This window comes from Parasteatoda tepidariorum, chromosome 10 (assembly GCF_982258835.1).
Source record: "Parasteatoda tepidariorum strain Cologne lab strain chromosome 10, Ptep-v5.0, whole genome shotgun sequence".
NCBI lineage: Eukaryota > Metazoa > Arthropoda > Arachnida > Araneae > Theridiidae > Parasteatoda > Parasteatoda tepidariorum.
The window spans coordinates 37,991,868-38,014,699 of NC_141764.1; the positions used below are offsets into that span (position 1 = coordinate 37,991,868).

The 22,832-nt window shown below is 30.5% G+C and overlaps 1 protein-coding gene across 1 annotated transcript in view; it reads right to left on the reverse strand.

Moving 5' to 3' along the window:
• The window catches only part of LOC107442772 (uncharacterized), a 76,144-nt gene extending 57,709 nt beyond the window's left edge, over positions 1-18,435 (reverse strand). The window contains exon 1 of the mRNA XM_071184566.2: positions 17,959-18,435. Within this exon, the coding sequence (XP_071040667.2) occupies positions 17,959-18,007 (49 nt within the window). The 5' untranslated portion in view covers positions 18,008-18,435. The remainder of the gene's footprint in view (positions 1-17,958) is intronic.
• Positions 18,436-22,832: the final 4,397 nt, after the last annotated feature.

A 22,832-nucleotide genomic window follows, 5' to 3' on the forward strand; every position in this document is an offset into this window, starting at 1 on the left:
AGGACATTGGATCTGGAACCACATTGACGGGGCAAAATTGCAAAAACTGCATGCAGAAGAAACTAAAGTTAGAGTTAAGTTACAGTTAGCCCAAACCTTATTAAGCACTTGCATGCTATTAGCTTTAACTGGGATTTATGATGTTGCAGACCGAAATGGCGTTAGCGAGCAGCAATTCAAACAACTCCTGGAATTATAAAAAATATTTATAGTTGGCAAGTTTATCATTTGTTGTTTGCCAGTCGCAACTTGTGTGAACATTTTGTGACTTTCACCCTCTCAACCTGTTTTACAGGCCTATGCTCCATGGTAAATTTTAATATTGTTTAATGATCTTTAGAAACGCCTCTGAATTTGTCGGTCAAATATTGAAACAACCCTGTATTAAAATAAGCAGGTCTGCAAAATTTAAATTTGTCAGTTTCTTAAAAGTTCTTTTGCTTTTAATTTTGAGCCCAAATCTGAAGACACATTCTTAAGGAACAAGAAATAGTTTAAGATTTGGGATCGTTGATTACTGTGTCACAAGTTACAGGTTTATAACTTTATTTACTGATTCACTGAATCACCCAGGCACTGATTCATCGATTCACTTTGTTACCTCGTTCGTTTATTTACTTATATTCTTTCGATTCCTTACTCACGCTGTTATGGTAATGATTTCATTAGAGAAGTGCACCGATACGTTTTTAAAAGTAAACAATTTTACAATTAACTGCGAGTAAAATGAATGTTTAAAAAATCATATTGAATAACAAACACTTTTAAAAAATATTAAAGTATCTAAAAAATATTAAAGGATCTAAAAATTAATAAAGATCCTAAAAATAAAGTATTTCCGCAACAAATGAAATTTACAAAAGAAAAGAAAATAAACTTTAAACTTAAAATAAATTTTAACCTTATATGTTTAGAAACAGAAAATATCGAAATAAACCATTTAAGCCGTATTATCTAAACCAGGGTTCGGTACGCGGGCTCATTAGAATCATACTTAAGACTCTTGAGTAGTTTAATATTGAAAAATTAGATGCCATATAGCCATTGCCGAACGAAATTTAATAATCCCTTACACGGGATCCAGGAGATCCCTTGTCTTCTGTATTGAGTTCAAAATTACGAGGCTACGGAGTTGAACATTGGTAACAGTAAACTCAAATTTGGTTCAGCTGTTCAACGACGGTTATAAAATAATCCTGCACAGGCATCAAACTGTGATGGCAGATATCATGCATGTTAACGTAACTTCATCTAACCTAGCCTTCCTTTTCACTGACTTGTCGCTCGGAACTAATATTTGAAATATGTCTTTCTGATTTTTATGACCAAGTGAAAACCTGTGAGTTTGATTTCATAGCAGTTTTTGATTCTACCATATCATAATCAAAAACAACCAAGAAAAGCTCCTTGTGGCGTAAAAGAATATGAAGTTGCATGTAGCTGTGAAAATTGTATGAAGTTAAATAATTCTATTTAACAAATTTTGAACAATTTGATACTTCCAAGCGACGTCATGGCTGGATCAGACAATCAGGTACGACACATACGCAAGGAAGTCACTTGCAAGAATCCAGCTAAATTTGATCCGAAAATTGATTCTGCGTCATAATAAACTGAAGTCTTACAGCTGTAACGGTAACATGCCATGCAAAACCACGTGATTAAACACAAACATGTGATAAATTGCGAGCATTCAATTATAGACTTCTAATGAATCAGAAATCTTCCTGGCATGACGCATGTGTTTTGATTATACTTAATTTGTATTTAGCAAAGCTATTTAACCAACTGAAATTAGGTTTTTTCTATTAGATTTATTTAATTAGTTAAAAAGGAATTATCAGGTTTTCCTTTGATACGTTCACATGATTCACAGAAAAATAACTTCTTTTTTTAAATTTTTTAGACATGAATTTTTATTTTGCTCCCTTAAAAATTAATTCTCCACATGGAAAAAAAAGCTCAAGTCCAAAAAGATTACAGATTACCAACAGAACCAGATGCATATTTCTGGATTTTCATAATTTTGTCCAGAAAAGATAACAGATTATTTGCCGTAAAACAACTGTTGCAAAAAAAAAATTCTGCGATAGTTTTTAAAACAAAATCAAAATTAAAATTCAAACATCATTTATTTCAATTTATCACCTTCACTTTACGCAATATTTCTAAATAAGAAAATAAACGTCTTGTCTAATGATAAATTATGCATTTTACTTTCTTTTAAAACAACGTTTCAAAACAAGTCTAAAATAATAAAAAAAATAAACACCAAGAATTAAAACATTACTATTCGAAGATATCTCATTTAAAGACAAGCGAGGAAAAAAAATCTGATACAAGCATGAAATACAAGTATAATTTTCAGCTAACAGTCACAAAAGTTAATTACTGAGAAACAGGGAGAAAAAAAAGCATTTTTATAGAAAAGATACAGGTTTTTAAAGACTTTAGTGACCTATGAGAATCCATCAAAATCAGTGTTAAAATGACTGACTCAGCGTGAATGCTACTAGCATCATTTATTAATAACCTGTAAATAGTTGTTTTTGCGTTTACTGACTTTTTGAGCTCCTGCTGATAGTTGACCTGCTAAACTACGCAAATCAGCAAGTCTTTGAAGAAATCTATTGCGATACTTTAAGATTTAAAATAAATGTTTGTCATTGAAAACTAAATGTCATATGCTGGCAAAAATATTTAGTTTTTTTTTACTTTTTGTAAGCTGTAGACATTTAAAATTTTAAAAAAAATATGTTTATATGATAGATAAACAATGATATAAAACTTTAAGAATATATATACACACATTTTTATATTTATGATACTATAAAATTTAGATCATATAAGCTTAAATATTTCTCTATGAGCAATAAAGTTTTTATAAGCCAATAGACTTAAATTTAAAACTCTGAGCAATATAGTGGAAAGCTATACTTCTCTCAAAACTTTTTAGACAAACTGTTCCTTTATAATATTTCCAGGTACAAACATGCAAATTTCTTTACCAGCATGAAGATCTTGTTTCTCACCAATTACATTCTTAAGAGAAAAAAAAAAGAAAACGCACTTTTGAGCTATTTAAAACTGACTTGTTATATAGCCCCAAGCCTGTCATACATCTATTTAAATTTATATTTATATTGTTACGTGTAAGCTTTAAACTATAGACGTTAAATTTGAACTATCTGTCTATACAATTCAGGCAGACTGCATTTTGTTAAGGGGTCGACGCTGTAGAAAGTAAAAAGAAAATTTAAAACAAAATACAAAGCATTTGTTTTTGTATCCGTAAAGTACTTTTGATAAAGTGCAGTTTTGAAATTTTTTTTAAAAAAATTATTTCATTCCATTTTTTATATCATCTTTCTAATGAAAAAATTTTAAAAATTTAATATAAATTTGATTCTGGGATCTAAGTTTATAATCAATTTACTCTTCTGGAGGTCACATAAAACAGCAATTTAACAGTATAAAAAAATTATATTGACTTATTTCATTCTAAGGACAGTAAGCATAAATACTTAAAATGTTTAAAAACATTTTGCTTATAGCTTATCACTGTAATGCCCCATTCTATATTTTGCGCTCTTTTCACTAGCTAGTTACTGAAATAAATTAAATTGATTTTTTTACGTAAAACATGGGTACTTGTGCTGCCAGTTTGCTGTCGTTGCATCGGGTTTTCGATTATTTCCTGAATGGACTAGGATAGAATTTCTTGTTTCTAATGCTACTTGTCAATACCAGTAAGCCTGCTTAAAGAAACCAGGCAGAGGGTGCGTTTCTTGTTTTTCAATGGTGCCATCCATACCCAAGAATAAGTCTTCAGCCACACACACACACATCACAGTCTGTTTTAAAGAAATGACCCATTCATACATCCATTTATTCACAGACAGTTGTTCGGGCCTGATCCAGAGAACGATCAATCTCCAATTTAGTACTCCCAATGGTATTGTGTTGTTATGGGAACTTCGAGGACTTTATGATACGACAGGTTTAAAGAGCACCAGTCACCATTTACTATACTGAGAGTCTTCAGTCGGCGAGGATCGAACTTATGATCTCTTGGGCATAGGCCCAAAGCCCTACTAACCAGGCTATCCTAGTCCAGGAGAGGACATGACTCTTACTTAAAAAGTAAATTTCGTATGCTTTATTCAAGTAAGAAGAAAACATTTTTTTTCATGCAATACAGCTATTAAAAATAACTTAAACTCATAAACCAAAGGAGAAAATTTATTTAAATAAAATGAAGCTTATTTTAGATACTGTCTAAAGTTTAATACTAAATATCTTTATTTTAAGGCACTAAAATGACTAAAATATTTAAGTTTCTAAATAAGGCGCGAAATTGATTTCAACGCTTTAGCCATTGCGTAGTTTCTAAAACTAAGTACCATTTGATATAGCAGCTTATCTTAACTCAAAATATACTACATCAAATAGATATAAAACACGAAAAGAAAACCAAACGTTATGTACTTACTGAAACGAAATCAGGAGAACGTCAATTAACTACTTTGAATACAGCTCAAAGTGTACAGCTTGATATATGCTTTTGAAAAACAGTGTACCTTTCTTTCAAACAGACATTTTGAGAAATACCTTTTAATTATTATTATTAAACGAGTTCAGTCCATCTTCTTAAGCTTGCAAATTTGGACTATAAGTTAAAGTTGCCGATGAATTGTGGAAAACAGAACTATCACCCAAGTCTTACTAAAGACTAAAAAGGAAATAACACAAAAAACATAAATATTATTTTGTCGTTTTAGGATATTAAGCGTTCCAAATATAGAGGCACGTTTAAAAATCTTTTATTTTTAACATTTAAAGAAATTCGAATGCTTGTTCAATTAAAGAAATAAATTGTGAAACTTTCGAAAACTGGTATCCTTTAAAAATAACCTACGTTAGCTGCAACATAAATTAAAGATGACATCCCCGTAACATAATGCGGATAAACAGTACCTCAACAACATCAATTTAGGCAGGCGTGACGTAGCTTTCATATTTTGAGAGGTATTAAATATCAAATCACACGTGTAGCCGATGGATATACTCCATACTATAATTAAAAATAAAACCAGCTGGATATTAATAAAAGAGGCCAAGCGTATTCTTAAAGGAAGGCAGCCCTTTCCGGATTGTTTTTATTTATTTTGAGGTGCCTTTGGCGGCAGAGGGCGTTTTCAGTATGATAAAAGCATCTGCCTACAGATGACCTCATCACTATTTGACTGAAAAGACAAGGATGGCATGTTTTGACAATCATATCACATAACAGTGTCCCTAAAGGATTATTTGACTTAAAACTGCAAATGGCGTGTGTTGGCGACAATTCAATTTATTCGCAACTTTCTTTTTTATAATTAAATTCAAGAAACCAGTTTATTCTCAATAGTTAGAAAGTGTGAAACTTGGCGAAGCATTGACCGTTATAGGATCGTGATTAGAATAGCAGAAATTGCTGCTACACCTGAAAATAACAGTAAGCCACTGAAGCATAACAATGCTTTTGATTGTAGTTAGTTCGCTCATTTCTGAAACCAAGATTGAATCATTTTTCCCTCTTTTGTTGACAAACGGTTTTGAGAAGGGAATATGACAGTTTGTATTGAAACTAAAATATGCCAAATGCGGAAACTTTTTAAGAAAATTTATCATTTTCCGAGGTTGTGTTACCCAAGGTGAGCTACTTTTCACAGTCAGGGCCATTCAATTTAACATGCCATAAATTTGAAAAGAACACAAAAAAAAAAACATTTGAAAGTATTATATATGTTACGAAATAATCTGTAATTTCTTGAAAGGAAAAATATAATACTTAACAGACACTAAGTAAAACAAAATAACAAGTTTACCTAGACAAGTATTAGTTTGGAGCAAAACTTGATCTAATGTTTGGAATTTCAAGAGCTATGATGCTGTCTCAATCATACATGGAGACCAACTTTATGTTAAACTAATAGTTTATCGACGTCAATTATGCGAAAAATTGGACATAAGGAAAAATATTTTCCCTGTATGAAAATGCCTTTATCCCTCTAAATTTGGATTATCATTCTCACGAACTGAGAAATAAATTGAATCTGCAAAATGTAGTCCCAATTGTTTAGTCGGGAAACTTACACTGAAGAGCCATTACATAATGACCACCCTGCTAATAACATGTAGGACCCCTTTAGCCCTCAAAACTGCTAGCACCCGCCGTGGCATTGATTCCACAAGGTGCTGATAGGTAGTCTGAGGTATCTGGTATCAAGCGCTCACCAATTGGTCCTGCAATTCCCTCACATTGCGAGGTGGTAGCGTGGCAGCACGAATTTGGTTTTCCAAGTAGGACCACAAATGCTCTATTGGATTAAGATCAGGTGAATTTGGGGGCCAAGACATGACTTGAAAGTCACCATCCCCCACAGGAAAAACTGTTGCCATGAATGGGTGAACCTGGTCTGCAACTATGTTCAAGTAGCTTACAGACGTCAGGGATTGTTCTTTGAGGATTATGGGTCCTAATTTTCCCCATGAAAACATAATGTAATAGCTCTTCGGTGTATATCGGGTCCTTTCTAAGTTTTCTGCATTGTTCATGATATCACACAAAGACACGAATAAAACTTTTTACTTTCTTTGTTATTTTTCTGCTCCTTTGTGATGCAGTGAGCTGTCAAATTTTCTGGATTGAATTCCTAATAAAGCTATATGAAACACACTTTTTACTTTCATTATTTAGACAAAGTTATTTGAATGTAAAAATATTTAATGAATATTTTAATGACTAATAAGACATATTGAACTGAATGATAAATTGTTTACTTAATCTGAAATAAATAATTTAAATGATAAAATCTGAAAACATTAACCAAATAGATTGATTAGCCCGAGAAAAAAATATTTATATTTTCAGGAAATAAATATCCCATACCCACTGTTTTAAAGCAAAAAAATTAAATCTGTGAAAAAGAAATGTTTATTCAAATAATCAATAAAAAATAGATGTCCAAATCAGAAGCTGTACTATATCAGTTTTCTATCATTCAATCAATTTCAGTTTTCACTATTCCTATTGGATTATTGTTATACCTATCACAATAAAAACTTATTCTTATTCTTATTTGTTACAACTGTCACTGATTGATTATTGATGGATTTCCAGTGGACAGGAAAGTGAATTGACGTCATCTCTATTTTGGAAGACTAAAATTTTTCATAAGCAAAAGTACGCAAATCAGAAATTAAAATAAATAACTCAAAATGTTTTACTAAAATGAAGTTTATAAAACATAAAATGACAAATCTAATTAAAAGTAACGCTTATTTTTAAAAATTAACGCTTTATTTTTAGAAATATTTTTTCGTTATATTTTATTAACAAACTACATACTATCAAGTTCAAACATAAATAGACAGAGACATTGATTTCCAAATATTTGGTCATATTAACGAAGAAAACGTTTCATTAAAACTACAGTCAATATTACTTTTTAGATTTTCCTTTTTGGCGAGAGGGTTACTTTGTTAACTACCACAATTTTCTGCTAACTACCTTTTTCAGAACTTAATTGTTTCTATCCAATCCAATGAGAAAATTACAAAAGTTGCTTAACGGAATGTAATCAAACTTAAACTAAACTTTAATCAACCTTGTTTTGTGGCTGGGAGACTTTTTTGCTCATTTAAAAAAAAAAAAATCAATGGAATAAAAATTAAAAAACACTCAAATAGGTTAAATAATAGGTTAAATAAATTATATTTTTGACTTTCACTAAGAGTTGTTATTGATTTTCATTAAGCTCATTTTCATGCAAACTATTAATACTTTAAGAAATTTATTACTATTAATATATTTTGCTAAACTTTACTCTGATATTTCCCCAAATAGTATTTTTAATTCAAAAAAAAGTATTGAAAGCTAATTTTAAAATTGTTAAGAGATACGAGATATAATTTCTGAAAGCACTTGCTAAATAAAAATTATTTTTTTACTCCGCAAGAGTAAACTTTTATTTCATATGTTATGAAAAAAATAGTTCAAATCTATGTTTTTGTTCTTTTACTATTGAAATCTCAAGGATAGTCCTTCAAGACGTTGTACTGTAAGGAAACTTTCACGAAATTTCTAGTTCAAGGTTAATATTTTTAATTATACCTCAAAAATGAATTTGATTGTTTGACAAACATTTTTCTCATTTAACAGGGTGTTCCGTTTCCCATTAATTTTCTTGTTTCTTTTTCAAAAGTATTAACTTATCCCGAATAAATTGTTACGTATATTGGTAAAATTTTGAATAATAGATTGCGGTGCAATAGATGTTTCAGATCTTGTTACCCATAGGGAAAATAATGTTCTCCGTTTTTAATGCTTATACATTTATCGACGAGATCAACTTAAACATCACAAAGAGTTGTAAGAATCAAATAAAATAAGGTTAGCACAAGCATTAGTAAAAAAAACAGCACAACAGGATCAAATAAGAAAGGTAGGCGATAATTTTAGAACTTTTAGGCGTTAATTGTTTTTTTTATTTATTTTCCCCATCTTACATTTAATGATTTTACATAATATATATTATGTTCTCTTATAATTAACGTGTTCATTATTACTCACTCAGCGATTTTAACACACATTTGAATATTGAAGAAAAATAAATTTATTAAATTAAAAAACGTATATTTACTGGAATTAAACGATCCAATCCAATAGATGACAAGGAAAAAAATTACTTGATGCAATTTCTGCGACCCTAGACTTTAAATGCTGCTGGGTTTTATGAAGGTGCATGTAGGAAAAAAAACATTTGAATAAGTGGTAACCTGTGATCATAATGAGATCACATAATTATATTTTGCTAATCATATGTAATTAATTTATACTTTGTTTCATTTTTCTAGTTATGTTTGAATAAAGAGGAAAATAAATTAAATTAAAAATCATTTTCAAGTAGACTAGAAAGAGAAATTCTATTTGTCACATCCAAACTGAAAAACAAAAGGAAGATTTTTCTGGAATAGTTAATTGTGAATTTTAAGTACCACACGTTCTTCGTTTAAAGTGGCAAAAATGAAATTTTTATTTCTTAGTCCACTTTAAAAACTTTGTTTTTAAAAACTTTTCAATTATTTTCATTTTAGTCTAATGTTTTATCTATTCAGGAAAGTGGTTTAAAGTTTGAATAGGAGCCAAAAAATTCTGCTATGCTGGTAGGGGTTGAATTTTAAGTGATCCAGCGTCAATGATCCATTTTAAGTATTCTATTTACTGAAAAATTGGTCGAAATTTTGATAAGAGATTAATTCTATTTTACAATAAAACAGAGATAGATTTTGCTTGTAGTGATCAAGAAACAATATAAACTTCGATTTTCATCACGCCGAGCAAAAACTAATTTTCCGTAATATTTACTTCATTTTTCAGTAATAAAATCCTAATTAAAATCCTAATCCTATTTAATAATAAAATCCTATCCTAACCCTATTAAAATCCTAATCCTATTTTAAAAAAAAAACTAATTAGTACACAAAACAAATTTACTTAGCACCTATCTTAAACTTTAGAGTCAATGAAAATATAAACTATAATTACCACATCAATTTCAAACACAGTTGTATTGAAATAATTTCAACATTGCCTACTTTTTTTTTTCAAAGAACGAATACCTTGAGTAAATATTCTGTTTTTTTTTAACTGAAATTAATTTTGTTTTTATAACTGAAATAATTCTATCAGCCATTCCTCCACGAAATGTAAAAAATAGCTACAGTTTAATGAAGTGGAACAAAAGAACTATTTGGCACGATATTCTACAGTTAGATGTTTACAAATGCAGTACACGATCCTGCCCGACATAATCTATTCTATATAGATACTTAATCGCATTCCACCGTTTGACAATAACAATTCAATCAAGGTCCCAGCAATCAGTAACTTGCATTTTTTCTCAAGAAGTAACTTCGTGTGTTCCGTGACTTTTGTTCAGAGCTTTTATCATATTACATAATTATTCAAAGAGTTAAATATATGTTACATAAGCGTATTAAACTATTTAGCAATAATCTTATCGGTAATGAAAAGCTCAAAATAAGTTCGGTCTTTTCTATTTGATCTATGATAAAGATTCTAAATGGTTTTGCAAAGTTAAAATGTTTTAAGCTGAATCCTATTTGAAGCAGAAGCCACTGGGAGTATTTAACTTTATTGAACTTCATTTTCAGGAAATTATTAAGACATTTATTTATTTAATCTTTCTTTATCTGTCTTGGTGAAGCATCAGATTAAACTTGAAGGATTTCGCCATTAGAGTGACGCGAAAAAAAAACGAACTTTGATGTGCCTGTCCTAATAGTTGACTTAAAAGCTTTAAACTATTGTGTAAAAATTAGGAAAAACTTCAATTTTCGTACTTCATTTGAAATTTATCCCTTAATTAAATTAGGCCAGGCAAAGACTGTTAGAGTTAAATTAAACACTTTGTATTAAACTGAGTCTGAATCAAGCGATACTTAAACTCAAATAAAAAACTATTTCGCAAACCTGCGACAACTTAAGAATCCTCCTTATAGTAAGTGGTAAAAAGTTCTGATCTCGCACATTTGGCTTTTGTGGAAAGTGTAAATGGTGAAACTAATATACTGCTATTTAGAAATAAGATATACTGATTGTGTTTTATGCTAAATAGTAGGAAGCCAATCCAGAAACAATAGGATTAATAGTTTAGAAGTAAAAAGTTATGAATAAAAAGTTCGTAAGTTCGTTTTTTGTGCCCATTTATTCATTGCTATCTAAACTAACGATGTATTCTTTCCCATGTGTTTTACAATGCTGAGTTTAACACGATTTACCCAAATAAAAAATAGTTAAGAATTTTTAGGTATTAAAAAGAGCTATTTTTAACTTATTTACGCGATTGACATTTTCATCCAGTTGCTATAGAGAAAAAGTATATTTAGTATAAAAGTCAGGTGAAGTATAAAGTTTATTCACAAATGAGATATTAGAAAGCAATGCTTAAAAAGTTCTCAAAATTTCAGTTATTTCTGTCACAAAATATTAAAGAATTAGACTATTCAGGAATTCTAAAAAGTGAAATGCAAACATTTACTCTCAGGAACTGAACGAATTTGATTATCAAAACCTCAATCACCTAATAAAAGTAGTAAATTAAGTCACTACTTAATATTTTTATTTTGTCAAAAGTCAACATTCCCAATGTCATAGAATTCGCAGGTTAATATAATGAATATGGTAGTTAAATGTGCTCTAACAAAACAGTTTTTAAAAAAAAAAAATTAAGACATTTATTCTTAAATTCACAATATAGTAGTACCGAAACTATAAAATAAAAAATTCTGAATGAAATACTGTTTTAGAAAAATAAACTAATATATTTAACTCTAGTTCGTACTTTAATCTTAGACAACACGACTAGAGTCATCTTCATCTTTAAGATCCATAATTGTTATTTCACTTACGTGAGCACAAGACCATTTTGAGGGAAAAAAATTATGTTAACCATTAGGCTGTAGTTAGTTAATATTTACTTCTCACTATTTTACCGTTATCAATATAATAGATTTTAAAGATATTTTAACAATTACAATAGCAATTTTACATTACTTAAGTTAGATTTTTATCAGTATACTTTTTTTTTAGTTTCTCTTTTATTTTTAACCTTATCTCTCAGCTTTCTATTGATTTCTCTGAAAACGTCTGATAAGCTTCATGCATTAACTATTTAAAAGATGGCTTTTAATTATATTGGTTGAAATAATCATTACGAAACTGTTGTGATTCCACGGCATCGAAACACAATTTCGCAAAAAAAGAGCGACAAAAGTTACTTTACTTCTCAAGCACTGCTAGAGTTAAACGAAAACTGATTTACATATCAAAAGTAAAGATTTTTATTAAATATACTAAGAAACTTACTTTAAAAAAAATATATAAAAGTTTCAAGTTCTCTAAATTCTAAAAAAATTCCATTTTTAGAAAAAATTGATGTGCTTTAATGTATTGTGAGATGCATAAAAGTCATTTAATTTTATAACCGTCGTTGAAAAGTCGACCCAATTTTATGGGTTTACGACTACTAATGTTCAACTCCGTAGCCTTGTAATTTTGAACCCTATCCAGAAGACAAGGGAACTCCTGGATCGAGTATTGGGAAAAATTTTACCTTCGTGGAGGACTTTTTGATGGAACTAACCCGCATTTGCGTTACATGGAGAGGAAGACCACGAGAACCTCCCACGGTTAGCCTGACGGCAAGGGGACTCTAACCCATGATTCATCGACCACTGAGGATATTTCAAGTCAGCACTGCGGTCGGTGCAAGCCGGATGCGGTATTCGTATAGACTGGGATTCGAACCCGGTTCGCCGTCAAGTGTAAAAAGTTTATGGGTAAAATTTTACCTCATTTTAATAAAAAGGTTGTAAGTATATTTTAAGTAAAAATTTCAGACAATTAAATTATCGCCTTATCTTTTATAAGTAAATATTGATTTTGTCATAACTCCTAGATCTAATGATTTCTATCAAAGCAAAATCTTTAAATATTTTTTAAGATTTAAAATCAGTGTACTTTGAAAAATCAAATGTTTATATTTCTTGCATACACATTCTTGTAAATATTTATGAAATATACAAATTTTAGATTAAAAATATTAAAATGACAATTACAATTTGAATCATCTCTGTTTGCATCTCTTTTGGTGTGTAACCCTAAAATTCACTCGTCGTTTAGAACTCGCTTATTGCAATAAATGAAGAAAATACCTAAAAGTTTAAAATTTTTGTGCTGAAGTTTTTAATTATTTGCTGTACGATAAATATTTGCAAGACAAAAAAAGACAAATATTTTCAGATTTTCTTTGTTATTTGAAATAAAATGAAAAAAAATACTCAAAAACAAATCAGATTCAGCTGGAATTTTTCTTTTATACTTCAAAAAAAATCATGTATCGTAAAATAGGAACTATTAACTTAATATTTAAATATAAAAAAATATAAGTTTTATTTCTTTAAACTAAACAGGATAAAAATAACCCACTTTCCATCATTATTAATGTTTAATTACTCGTAAAATATTTTCAAAAACAATACAGTAATATATTTTAAGAGATAGATAAATGCAATCATCGTGAAAAAAAGAGAAGATGATCAAATACTTAGTATAAAATTTGTATTTTTTCCTTTTTTTACAGAGCTTTAATCGGTTTATTAACCTGAAATGAACTGACAGAATTGAACTAATTTTAATTACTCATAAAACAATTTTAGAAACAGTATTCAATGCATTTTAAAACATAAAATTTGTTATAGCATCCAATAGATAAACAAATTAAAAGCAATTATCCTGAAAAAATATGCGAAGTGACGGTCAAACAGTTCATTGCGTGTTTGTTTTCTGTCAGTTTAATAGCCCGTTATGGACTATTGTATTCATCTGCATTTTACGTCTTTTCCTTAAACAGTTTCCATTATTTTCAGAGTCAACATTGAATTTTTCCTTTTAATTATAAACAAAAATACTTTAATGGAAATCGTGTGGATACTTTCTAAAGATAAAAAATATCATTCCTTTAATTAAATTAAACTATTAGGCATAAACGTTTTTATTATTTTTTTTTTTTCGTCGAGTTTCCTTTACACGAAATCAAATTGTTAAACAATAGTTATTACTTTGTGTAAATATCAAATACGGTTTGCTATTGCAATTAAAACAAAAAATAATTAACAATAGTTGCAGGAAATATGATTCTGAAACCACACCAAAATTAAACGTCCAAATTAAATTCAGGATAATTCATAGGGATTTATACATTTAATAAGAGATATTTATTACTTGAGGAAAGTGAGTTTAAGGTTTAATGATCTCAGAGCATGAAACCGTTTGTCTTATGAATCTTAAACGGCAATAAATTTATAAGTTTCAAATTTTATTGACATAGTGCTAGACCAAAGAAACTTATCTGTGTTCCATTTTTATTAAAATTTTATTTGTAGTCAAACTTATAAATCCGAAGCCTTGAATATGGTTTTAAAATGATGCTACAAATATCTAAATTAACGATGCTTTAAGATAGTTGAAAATTTAATATGAATTTTTAATACTCTTATGAATATTTATGAATAAGCAAATATGCTTATTCATTAATGATCTCAGAACATGAAACCGTTTGTCTTATAAATTTATTGCCGTTTAAGATTCATAAGTTTCAAATTTTATTGACATAATGCTAGTCTCTAAAGAAACTTATCTGTACCCCATTTTTATTAAACTTTTATTTGTAGTCAAACTTATAAATCCGAATCTTAGAATATGGTTTTGAAATTATGCTACAAACATCTAAATTAACGAAGATTTAAGATAGTTGAAAATTTAATATGAATTTTTAACACTCTTATGAATATTTATGAATAAGCAAATATGCGGAGAACTTTTTAAAAGTAATCCAATTATCTTCAACTGAATTAAATCAAATTTATCAATAATTTGAACTTCTTTTGTAATATATCGTATACATCAAAAAAATATCGAACAGTATTTATTGAACCAAATTATATAATTTCGGAGTAAAACGTATTAATGTCGAAACTTTCACAGTTAAATTCTATAGCTGCTTTGAATATTTAAAGTAAATCACCAGATATATTTAAAACTTAACTAAAGCTGTGTAGCTAATTAATTTTTTAACTCTTGTGAACAGACTTATTTAAATCTATAATCTTGACATGAAACTATTTTAATGAATAGAACAAACACTATTTTCCAAAATATCTGACAAGTATGCACATAAATATTTCTGAAAAATTGCAATATTTTTTATATAAATGCTGAAGTAGTTCATGCGTGCAAATTTTTCCTATTTTTTTTGGAAAATTTCTCTTTATTATTTAAATCAGGTGAAAATTCAATGTTCTAACTTTATTTTTGATTAAACTTGATTTGCAAAGATTTTGGTCACCATAACATTCAAGTTTTAGGTACATATTTTCGATGTTTCTAATTTCTTTTATAAATTAAGTACATCGAAAATATGTACTTAATTTGTTAAAGAAAATTAAACACTTAAAAGACCTTATATTTACTCAATTTTTAAAATGCAGACAGAATTAAGCAGATTTGTTGACTGTTCTTTTGCCACTATTCTCAATAATACTTTTGAGTATCAATTTTTAGACTGGCATCTACGATTGTTACTTTTCTTAAAATTATATTTAAAAGAAATATTGCAGTTTTTAAAGACCATTTTTGTATATTATTTTTCTAAACTGCTTAGAATCGATGTGGAAGTTTTATTTCTTTCACTTATTTTCTATAAAGCTTACTTAATTATGAAAACTTCAATGTTTAAAGGTTTTGAATATCAAATTTCTTTTTAATTTTAAAATAAAGCAAATAGGGGAAATGCAATGCTTACTACTAACAGTTTTAGCAAAAAATATATTGTACAGTGGCATTTTTGAATTAAAAAATATTTCCCATCTAGCCAGTAATTTTCTGATTATGAAGTCCCAATTCACATATTGGACTGAATAATGCTTTTGAATCGAACGTAAATATTAAGTAATATTAACACATTATAAACGTAATATTAAACGTAAGAACGTAATTATATGAACATAATATTAAGTAATATGAACGTAAATATTAAAACTATTCATGTAATTCGCTATTTTTCCAGTATGCTCAAGAGATTAAGTGTTATTTATAGAGATTAGTGTTTAAGGTAAATTTATGGTTCTTTACGCAAATAGCACTTCTTTCCTATAAGTTTGAGCTCAAATTAGAAAATTAAACAGAAAAGTAGAAATTAAATTTAAGAAACAAACACTTCAAAGTTTGTCAGGTTATACACAAAATAAAAATGAATAGCAAGAAATATTGAATATATTGAAAATAATTATTTATTCGCTACTTAATGTGACTTTCCCAATTCGTCAACAAATCATCTAAATCATCAAATCATTTAACAAGTCATCTAATTTAAGATTAGAAAAATTATACAAACAGAACTTAAAAATAACTTGCTTTAGATGTATATCTTGAACAATTGCTTAATTTTTAATAATTTGAGCAGTTTGTCTCCATCATTTTGAAGAATAGTTATCTTCATGACAGAAAACATCAGTTCACAAATATTTGAAGATTTAAACTTACATAAATCTGTCTTGACGAATTTTGAATTTGGCTAGTTGATAAAAATTTCCTATACTCAATATAAATTTACAATTAAGGTTTGTTTCCGGTTAGTCAGAAATTTCCTGGAAATATTTTTTCAATAAATTTTATTCTTATTTCAATTCTTATTTTCTTACTTCAATTTGCCACTAAATTTTAATTTGACAATCAATTTAAACTTGACAGTAAGTCTTCGCGTACCACTTTTAAAACTCCGCAGTCTCACACCTTGACGCATGTACCATCCATGCTCTGCAAAGAACTTTGAAGGGAAATTGTCTAATTTTGAGCAGAAATATATAAAACCTTAGCAAAAGAAGTGAAATCTATCTAATCTGCTTTAAATTGTGCAAAGCAAAGAAATGCTTACAAAAACATCCTTAAGTTAAAAACAGCCGTATTTAAAATGTTTAGGTTTAACTATTCTATTTATAGCTGATTGTAGCATGTTCGTAAATTTAGAAATTGAAAATATTACTTAAGATATTTTCACACACATAAAATTAGTTCATCTTTTTTTTTAAGAATTAATTTGAAATCGATCTTAAAAAATTTTAGATGATTCATATTACTCATTTATAAAGAACAAAATTTTGGCTCAAACTTTTTAAATTCTAATTTCAACTCTTTATTTTTACAGTGTTTTTTATTTCGGTAAATAGTTTAGTAAAAGATTGAACTTGTTAAAGTTTTCAATAAATATTATATTTAGACCAAAAAACTTGTGTTAGTTTCCCTTCCAACGATGGCAACTACATTAAAAAGTAGAGTACTTTCACTGAATCGGATGTTGCCTAGATTTCACGTGCAGCTGATCACGGAATGTTTTCGCCTATGCGCTGTATCCTAAAAGAACGAATTACGGGAAAAGTTCACGGATTCGAACAGTTCCTTCTACCAAGCGCAACAACGATACGAAAAGAGCATTCAGTACAGTTAACTTCAGAAATTCAACGTTAAAAATTCATTTATGTTAAAACTACATTTAAACAGAATTTGCCCTTCAAAATACTTTGTTACAGCCATTTTCCAAAAGAACTGATAAAACATGAAATTTAACAAAAATGCAGACAAACTTTTAAAACATAGTAAAAGGCTTATAAACGATTTTAAAAATTTTATATAAACCAGAAATTTAATACAGTTGGGAAAGTAATAAATTAAACGAAAAACTTCAATGCAAGTTTAGTTTCCAGTTAAAAAATTTCATAAATTTTTCCAACAAACATACTTAAAGCACAATAAAGCTTTTAAATAAACTGTATCCAGAAATTGAAGATTTCTTTTAAGTAAGTATTCAGTAATAGCAGGAAAATCTCAGTTTAAGTTCAGTAAATCATATAGTACATTTAAGTACTGGATTCAGATTAGAATTTGATTAAAACAAATGTAAAGATCGTTTAAGAAAACCTAATTAAAACTCAAAATCACGGTACTGTTTTCACAAAAAAATTTGAACTAGTTGAAAAAAATGTATTAAGAAAATATGCAACACATTTGAAGTGAATGTCAAAAAAAAATAAAGTTTAAACTAAAATAGTAATTTTTAAGTTCAAATTTTCATTTGGGACACAAACTTAAAAAGAATGCAAACTTCAGAATAAAAAAAACTAAATTCAATTAATAAATTAAAATTTAAAATAAAAATTTGACAATGTTTAAAATTACTGCGACAAGAGCAAATGCTTCAAAACAAAATGACTAATTCAAAGGAAATGCACTAAATTTAAAAATAAAATTTACAATAAACATAAAATTTGACTTACCAATAACGCCAAACAAGCACAGCAAACTGTAGTTGGACAGAAATCTCATGTTTATTCTTTTTGAAGCGAAATTTTTAAGTTATAAAAAAAAACTAATAATCATATAATATGTTCCCAAAACTAATGTGCAATTTTTGATTTTTGCAAAGCAGCATAAAGCAGGTTTAAAGACAATGAAGACTTGCTAAATTTCACATGACCCGTTGCACTAACTAAATTCACACCAACCAAGATATAAAATCAACAAATGTCCTGAACCATGGACAAAACTGTCCACTTCTTCCTATAATCCTTTCGCATCGTGGACTATAGCAATTCACCGACATTTATAAACGCATGGAACGCGGTTTTGATACACGGTTATTGCAATTCACGGATCACCTGGGAATATAACACCTGACTTGCTAACCAGAAAACAAGCAACCCACTGACACAATGTTCCTCATCTACCTCGAACAGAAACTAATAGTGAAAAGAACCGTTACTCGCAGTTTCTGCTAACTTAACGGGGCCACGAGATCGTCGCCTTCCTTCACCAGGTGGCGTTCCGATTTGTAAAGCCAGGTAGAAAGGCTTTCGGTTTCATTATTGAAATGAATCGTCTTGTTAAAAGAAGTTAAACAAGTCATGAAAGGTGGGGTTGGATTTGTAGCATCCTTCCGTTCGACAAGGTTGACAGACGCATTGTGTTTTCAAGGAGCTTTACAGCCCGATGCAACATAACTTATATCACTTTTTTTAACGATAATCGTTGTTTTCCTGAAACTAGTTGATTCGATCACTACATGAAGGTTGTTTAAAAAAATAACCTTATTTGTAAATAAGTATTGAATAATTATCAGTTACCAAGTACACAAACGAAGTTTATAAATAAAATTCCTTTCTATGCTAGAAATCGCAAATATCGATAGTTTACACGACAATGTTTTTTTTCTTCAATTTCTACGATTCAGCACTTGCATGTTCGTTTGCATTTAGCAATTTTATAAAAGCGCCAAGGGCCTGCAGTGACTTATGGACACAAATCTAAGAGCACCTCTGACATGGTCCAGAATAGTAATATCGTGGATAGTCAACATTTTCTTAACGATAATAATAGATTAGACAATAGTTTCTTAACAATAGCTTAAATAATTTTCTCTTGACCAATAATTTTAAGTTTTCATTGTTACTATAAAGTTAGCACTACTTCAATAAAGCTTTTCTTGAAAACTCACTCGTAAGCGCCGTCCGGCAGTGGACTGATCGTTAAGACACGGTTCCCAGCAGATCACCGAAGTCAAGCATCACTGGCTGCGGTCAGTGTGCGGGTGGGTGACCACTTGGATCAGTCTGCGTAGGGACCAAGGGTGTGCGGTATTGGTCCTCGTTAAACTGTTCTACCTTAAAATGCTCGACTTCGTGTGCAGGTCGTCGGGATACCGAAGTTGGGGTGCCATCCCCTCTGTAGAGGATCAAAATTGTGATGGCATGTCTTCGGATCATCCTCAGGGATGTTTCCCAAATCGTCGCCAATAGCCCATTGTGCAGCTCTAGTGCGACGTAAATGAACAACAACAACACTAATAAGCGACAAAATTTATTGCCTCTGAATCTGTATCCGGAACCTTAATCTTTGGCACATCCATATTTACGCTTTAAAGCATATAAATTCTTCTGTAACTTGAGTATTCATATCTGTGGTTTTAGTTCAGCTGTAAGGATGGTGAGTGGCTGAAAGACTAGGATTTTGTACTGCTACAGAGGATGGTAGGTAGATATAGCTCGTTCACCAGGAGTTGGCACTTGGCTCCGCCTTCATCACGTGGTATGCGACGATACTATTTCGCTATTTTTGGGAGAAGGTTGTCAGCAATCCTGAATAATCTTGCTATTTGGCGATCGTTTAGCAAAAATATTTATTTCGCAAGCTTTATGTACATTTTTTTAACAATAAATATTTCATAAATTTGATGATATTTTGCACCATTTCTTATGATATTTCTTTCTTTTGAGTGAATACTTTGTCCTTTATGAGTCATTTCGCTGGGAGTACAGCAGTTTTTAAATTTAAAATATATTTAATTAGCTAGTGTAACAAAATGTATAATAGTAGATGATAAAGCAAAGTAAGTGACTGAAAAAGAATTCACCTTTCGTGTTTGGCGCAAATTAAGGGTTGTCTCAATTTCAACAACGGAGATGTTTCTCTTCTAACTCCCGCGCTGAAATGAACTCTGCGTCCCAGGAGGTGGAGCCAAGTCTCAACTTCTGGTGAACGAACTATACTTTATTTACGTCGCACTAGAGCGGCAAAATGGACTATTGGCGACTGTCTAGGAAACATCCCTGAGGATGATCCGAAGACAAAAAATCTCAATTTTTATTATCTGCAGAGGAGATACTGCTACAAAGAAAATCACCAAAGAATCACATCGCTTACAAGCAAATAACATATAAACACTTTAATGAAGTATAAATAAAACTTAAATGACCAACCTCTGGATAGTAAAGTTTTAAACAGTATGTCACCTGCGTTTCTAAGGGTTATGGTTCTTCTTCCAGATGCCGCAAATTGAACGTAGCGGGTTCAATTTCTATCATAACTTTGAACGTATCCTTTATTCTCTCTTCTTGATACTCTGTAATTTGTGCTACTTGTTCTTCGATATGAAAAAGGCTTATAAGTCATTTGAGAATTGTAGATTTTCGTATGATTAAATAAAAATATAAATATGACTTAGGTAGGTAAGTACTTTATTTGCGTCGCAGAAGAGCTGCACAATGGGCTATTGGCGACTAAGACATGCTATCGCAATTTTGATCCACTGCAGAGGGGATAGCTCCTCCCTTTGGTAGCCGGACGACCTGCGCGCGAAGTCGAGCACTTAACAGTAGAAAAGTTTAACGAGGACCGATACCACGCACCCTCGGTCACTAAACAGACTTATCAAAGTGGTCACCCCCCCGCTTACTGACCGCAGCCAGTGATGCTTGACTTCGGTGTTCTACTGGAAACAGTGTCTGTACGATGAGTCCACTACGAGACAAAATAAGACTTGGACTGTTGGTAATGTGATCAATAGAACTTAATTTAATTAAAACCATCTGAATAGTGATAAGGAAGTAAATTTGGATTACTAAGCAGAATGCCTGAGAACACCCAATATATTTTCCGTCTGTCAGATGTTCTGGATCTTGATGGAGATACCAGATAAGACTTCCAATAAATCTTAAATTGATACCTTTAGAATGTTTTCATTTTTATGCATTATATGAAGAATTCAACTGTTTTGCCCCTGTTATAAGCCCCTCTTGCCATTTTGTTCCATTCCAGTTATTTTGAAGAAAAAAAACATATAGCATGAATTAATTTTATAATACATCATAACGATGTGTTTACTTGCAAGTAGCAAACTATCGTTTAATTGAAGTAGAACCAAATTTATAAATTTGGTATTATAAAACGGTATTATTTTCAAATTGGTCAAGATAGTAGGTAGGTACTTCATTTAAATCACACTTGAGTTGAACAATGGGCTACTGCGACGTTCTGGGAAATATCCAAAAAGGATAATCCGGAAACATGCCATCACAAATTTTGTGAGGCCACTTCAATTTAAAGATAGATCTGAAGGGGAAGGAAATTTTCTCCAGATTTCTGTGCCCATGGGACTGCTCAGCGACTGACTACAGGACTTTCGATTTCGCAGATTTTTCGAGAACATATATCGCATATACTCGGTGAGTCTGGACGAAGTCGAGGATCAAACCCCTGCCCCTTCGTATCGGATTCTGATTCTCCGACCACTGAGATACCATTACCCTAAATTGGTCAAGAGACTAAGGTCCTGGACAGCGATAGAGAGTGTGGTAAGTTCGTGCATGAAATCATCTTTAGAACCTTGGAGTTTAAAAATGGAAACATTTTCTGATAAATTTTGAAATTAAAACTAGTAAAGCTAGGAAAGATGAGGCAACCTAGTGGCTACTGTGACAGACTTCGACAGTTTGGGCTCCGAGATTACTAAAGAATCTCAGTGCCTTACTAGGGAATAAATATACAAGCACTTCACTAGAGTAAAAACGTAGACTCTCTCCAAAACACAGAGATAGGTAAGTACATTATTTACGTTGCACTAGAGCTTCCCAATGGGCTATTGGCGACGGTCTAGGAAACATCAATGAGGAGGATTCGAAGACATGCCATCGCAATTTTGATCCACTGCAAAGGGGGTGGCTCCTCTGCTTTGGTAGCCCAACGATTTGCACGTGAAATCTAGCACTATTCGGTAGAACAGTTTAACGTGGACCGATATCGCACACCCTCTGTCTTTACGCAGGCTCATCAAAGTGGTCACCCACCAGCTTACTGACCGCAGTCAGTGGTGCTTGACTCCGGTGTTCTACTGGAAACCATGTCTTTACGATAAGTCCACTGCGGGACCAAAAGCACAGAGTGTAAAAGCAAATAGCACAGATCCTCTTCATCATCCCCAACTAAGCTCAAAACATTGATATTGTTGAAGAAAGGAGTGTCGAGAAATTAAGATCCTATAGGACTCAATGTTTGCGCTCCTATTCACACTACAATTGTGTGCCCTGGGGATATTCAGTGCTTACTTAAATGTACTTTTTTTATTGGAAAATGGACAAGGTTATTACAAAACGACCCTTAAACTAATCATAATGCACATGATCTGAGATTCGAAACTTGGGATGATTGCGCTCACAGTTACAAAATAATTTTAAGATGATAATGATAGTAATAATTAGCCATACTTCGATTGCCTTAAATCTGAACTACGTCCAGTAATAAAATTAACTAAAAATGAATTTAAAGATCTATTCTCTTTATAGCATGCATGCAAGCATAAAATGAAACCAATTGAAGT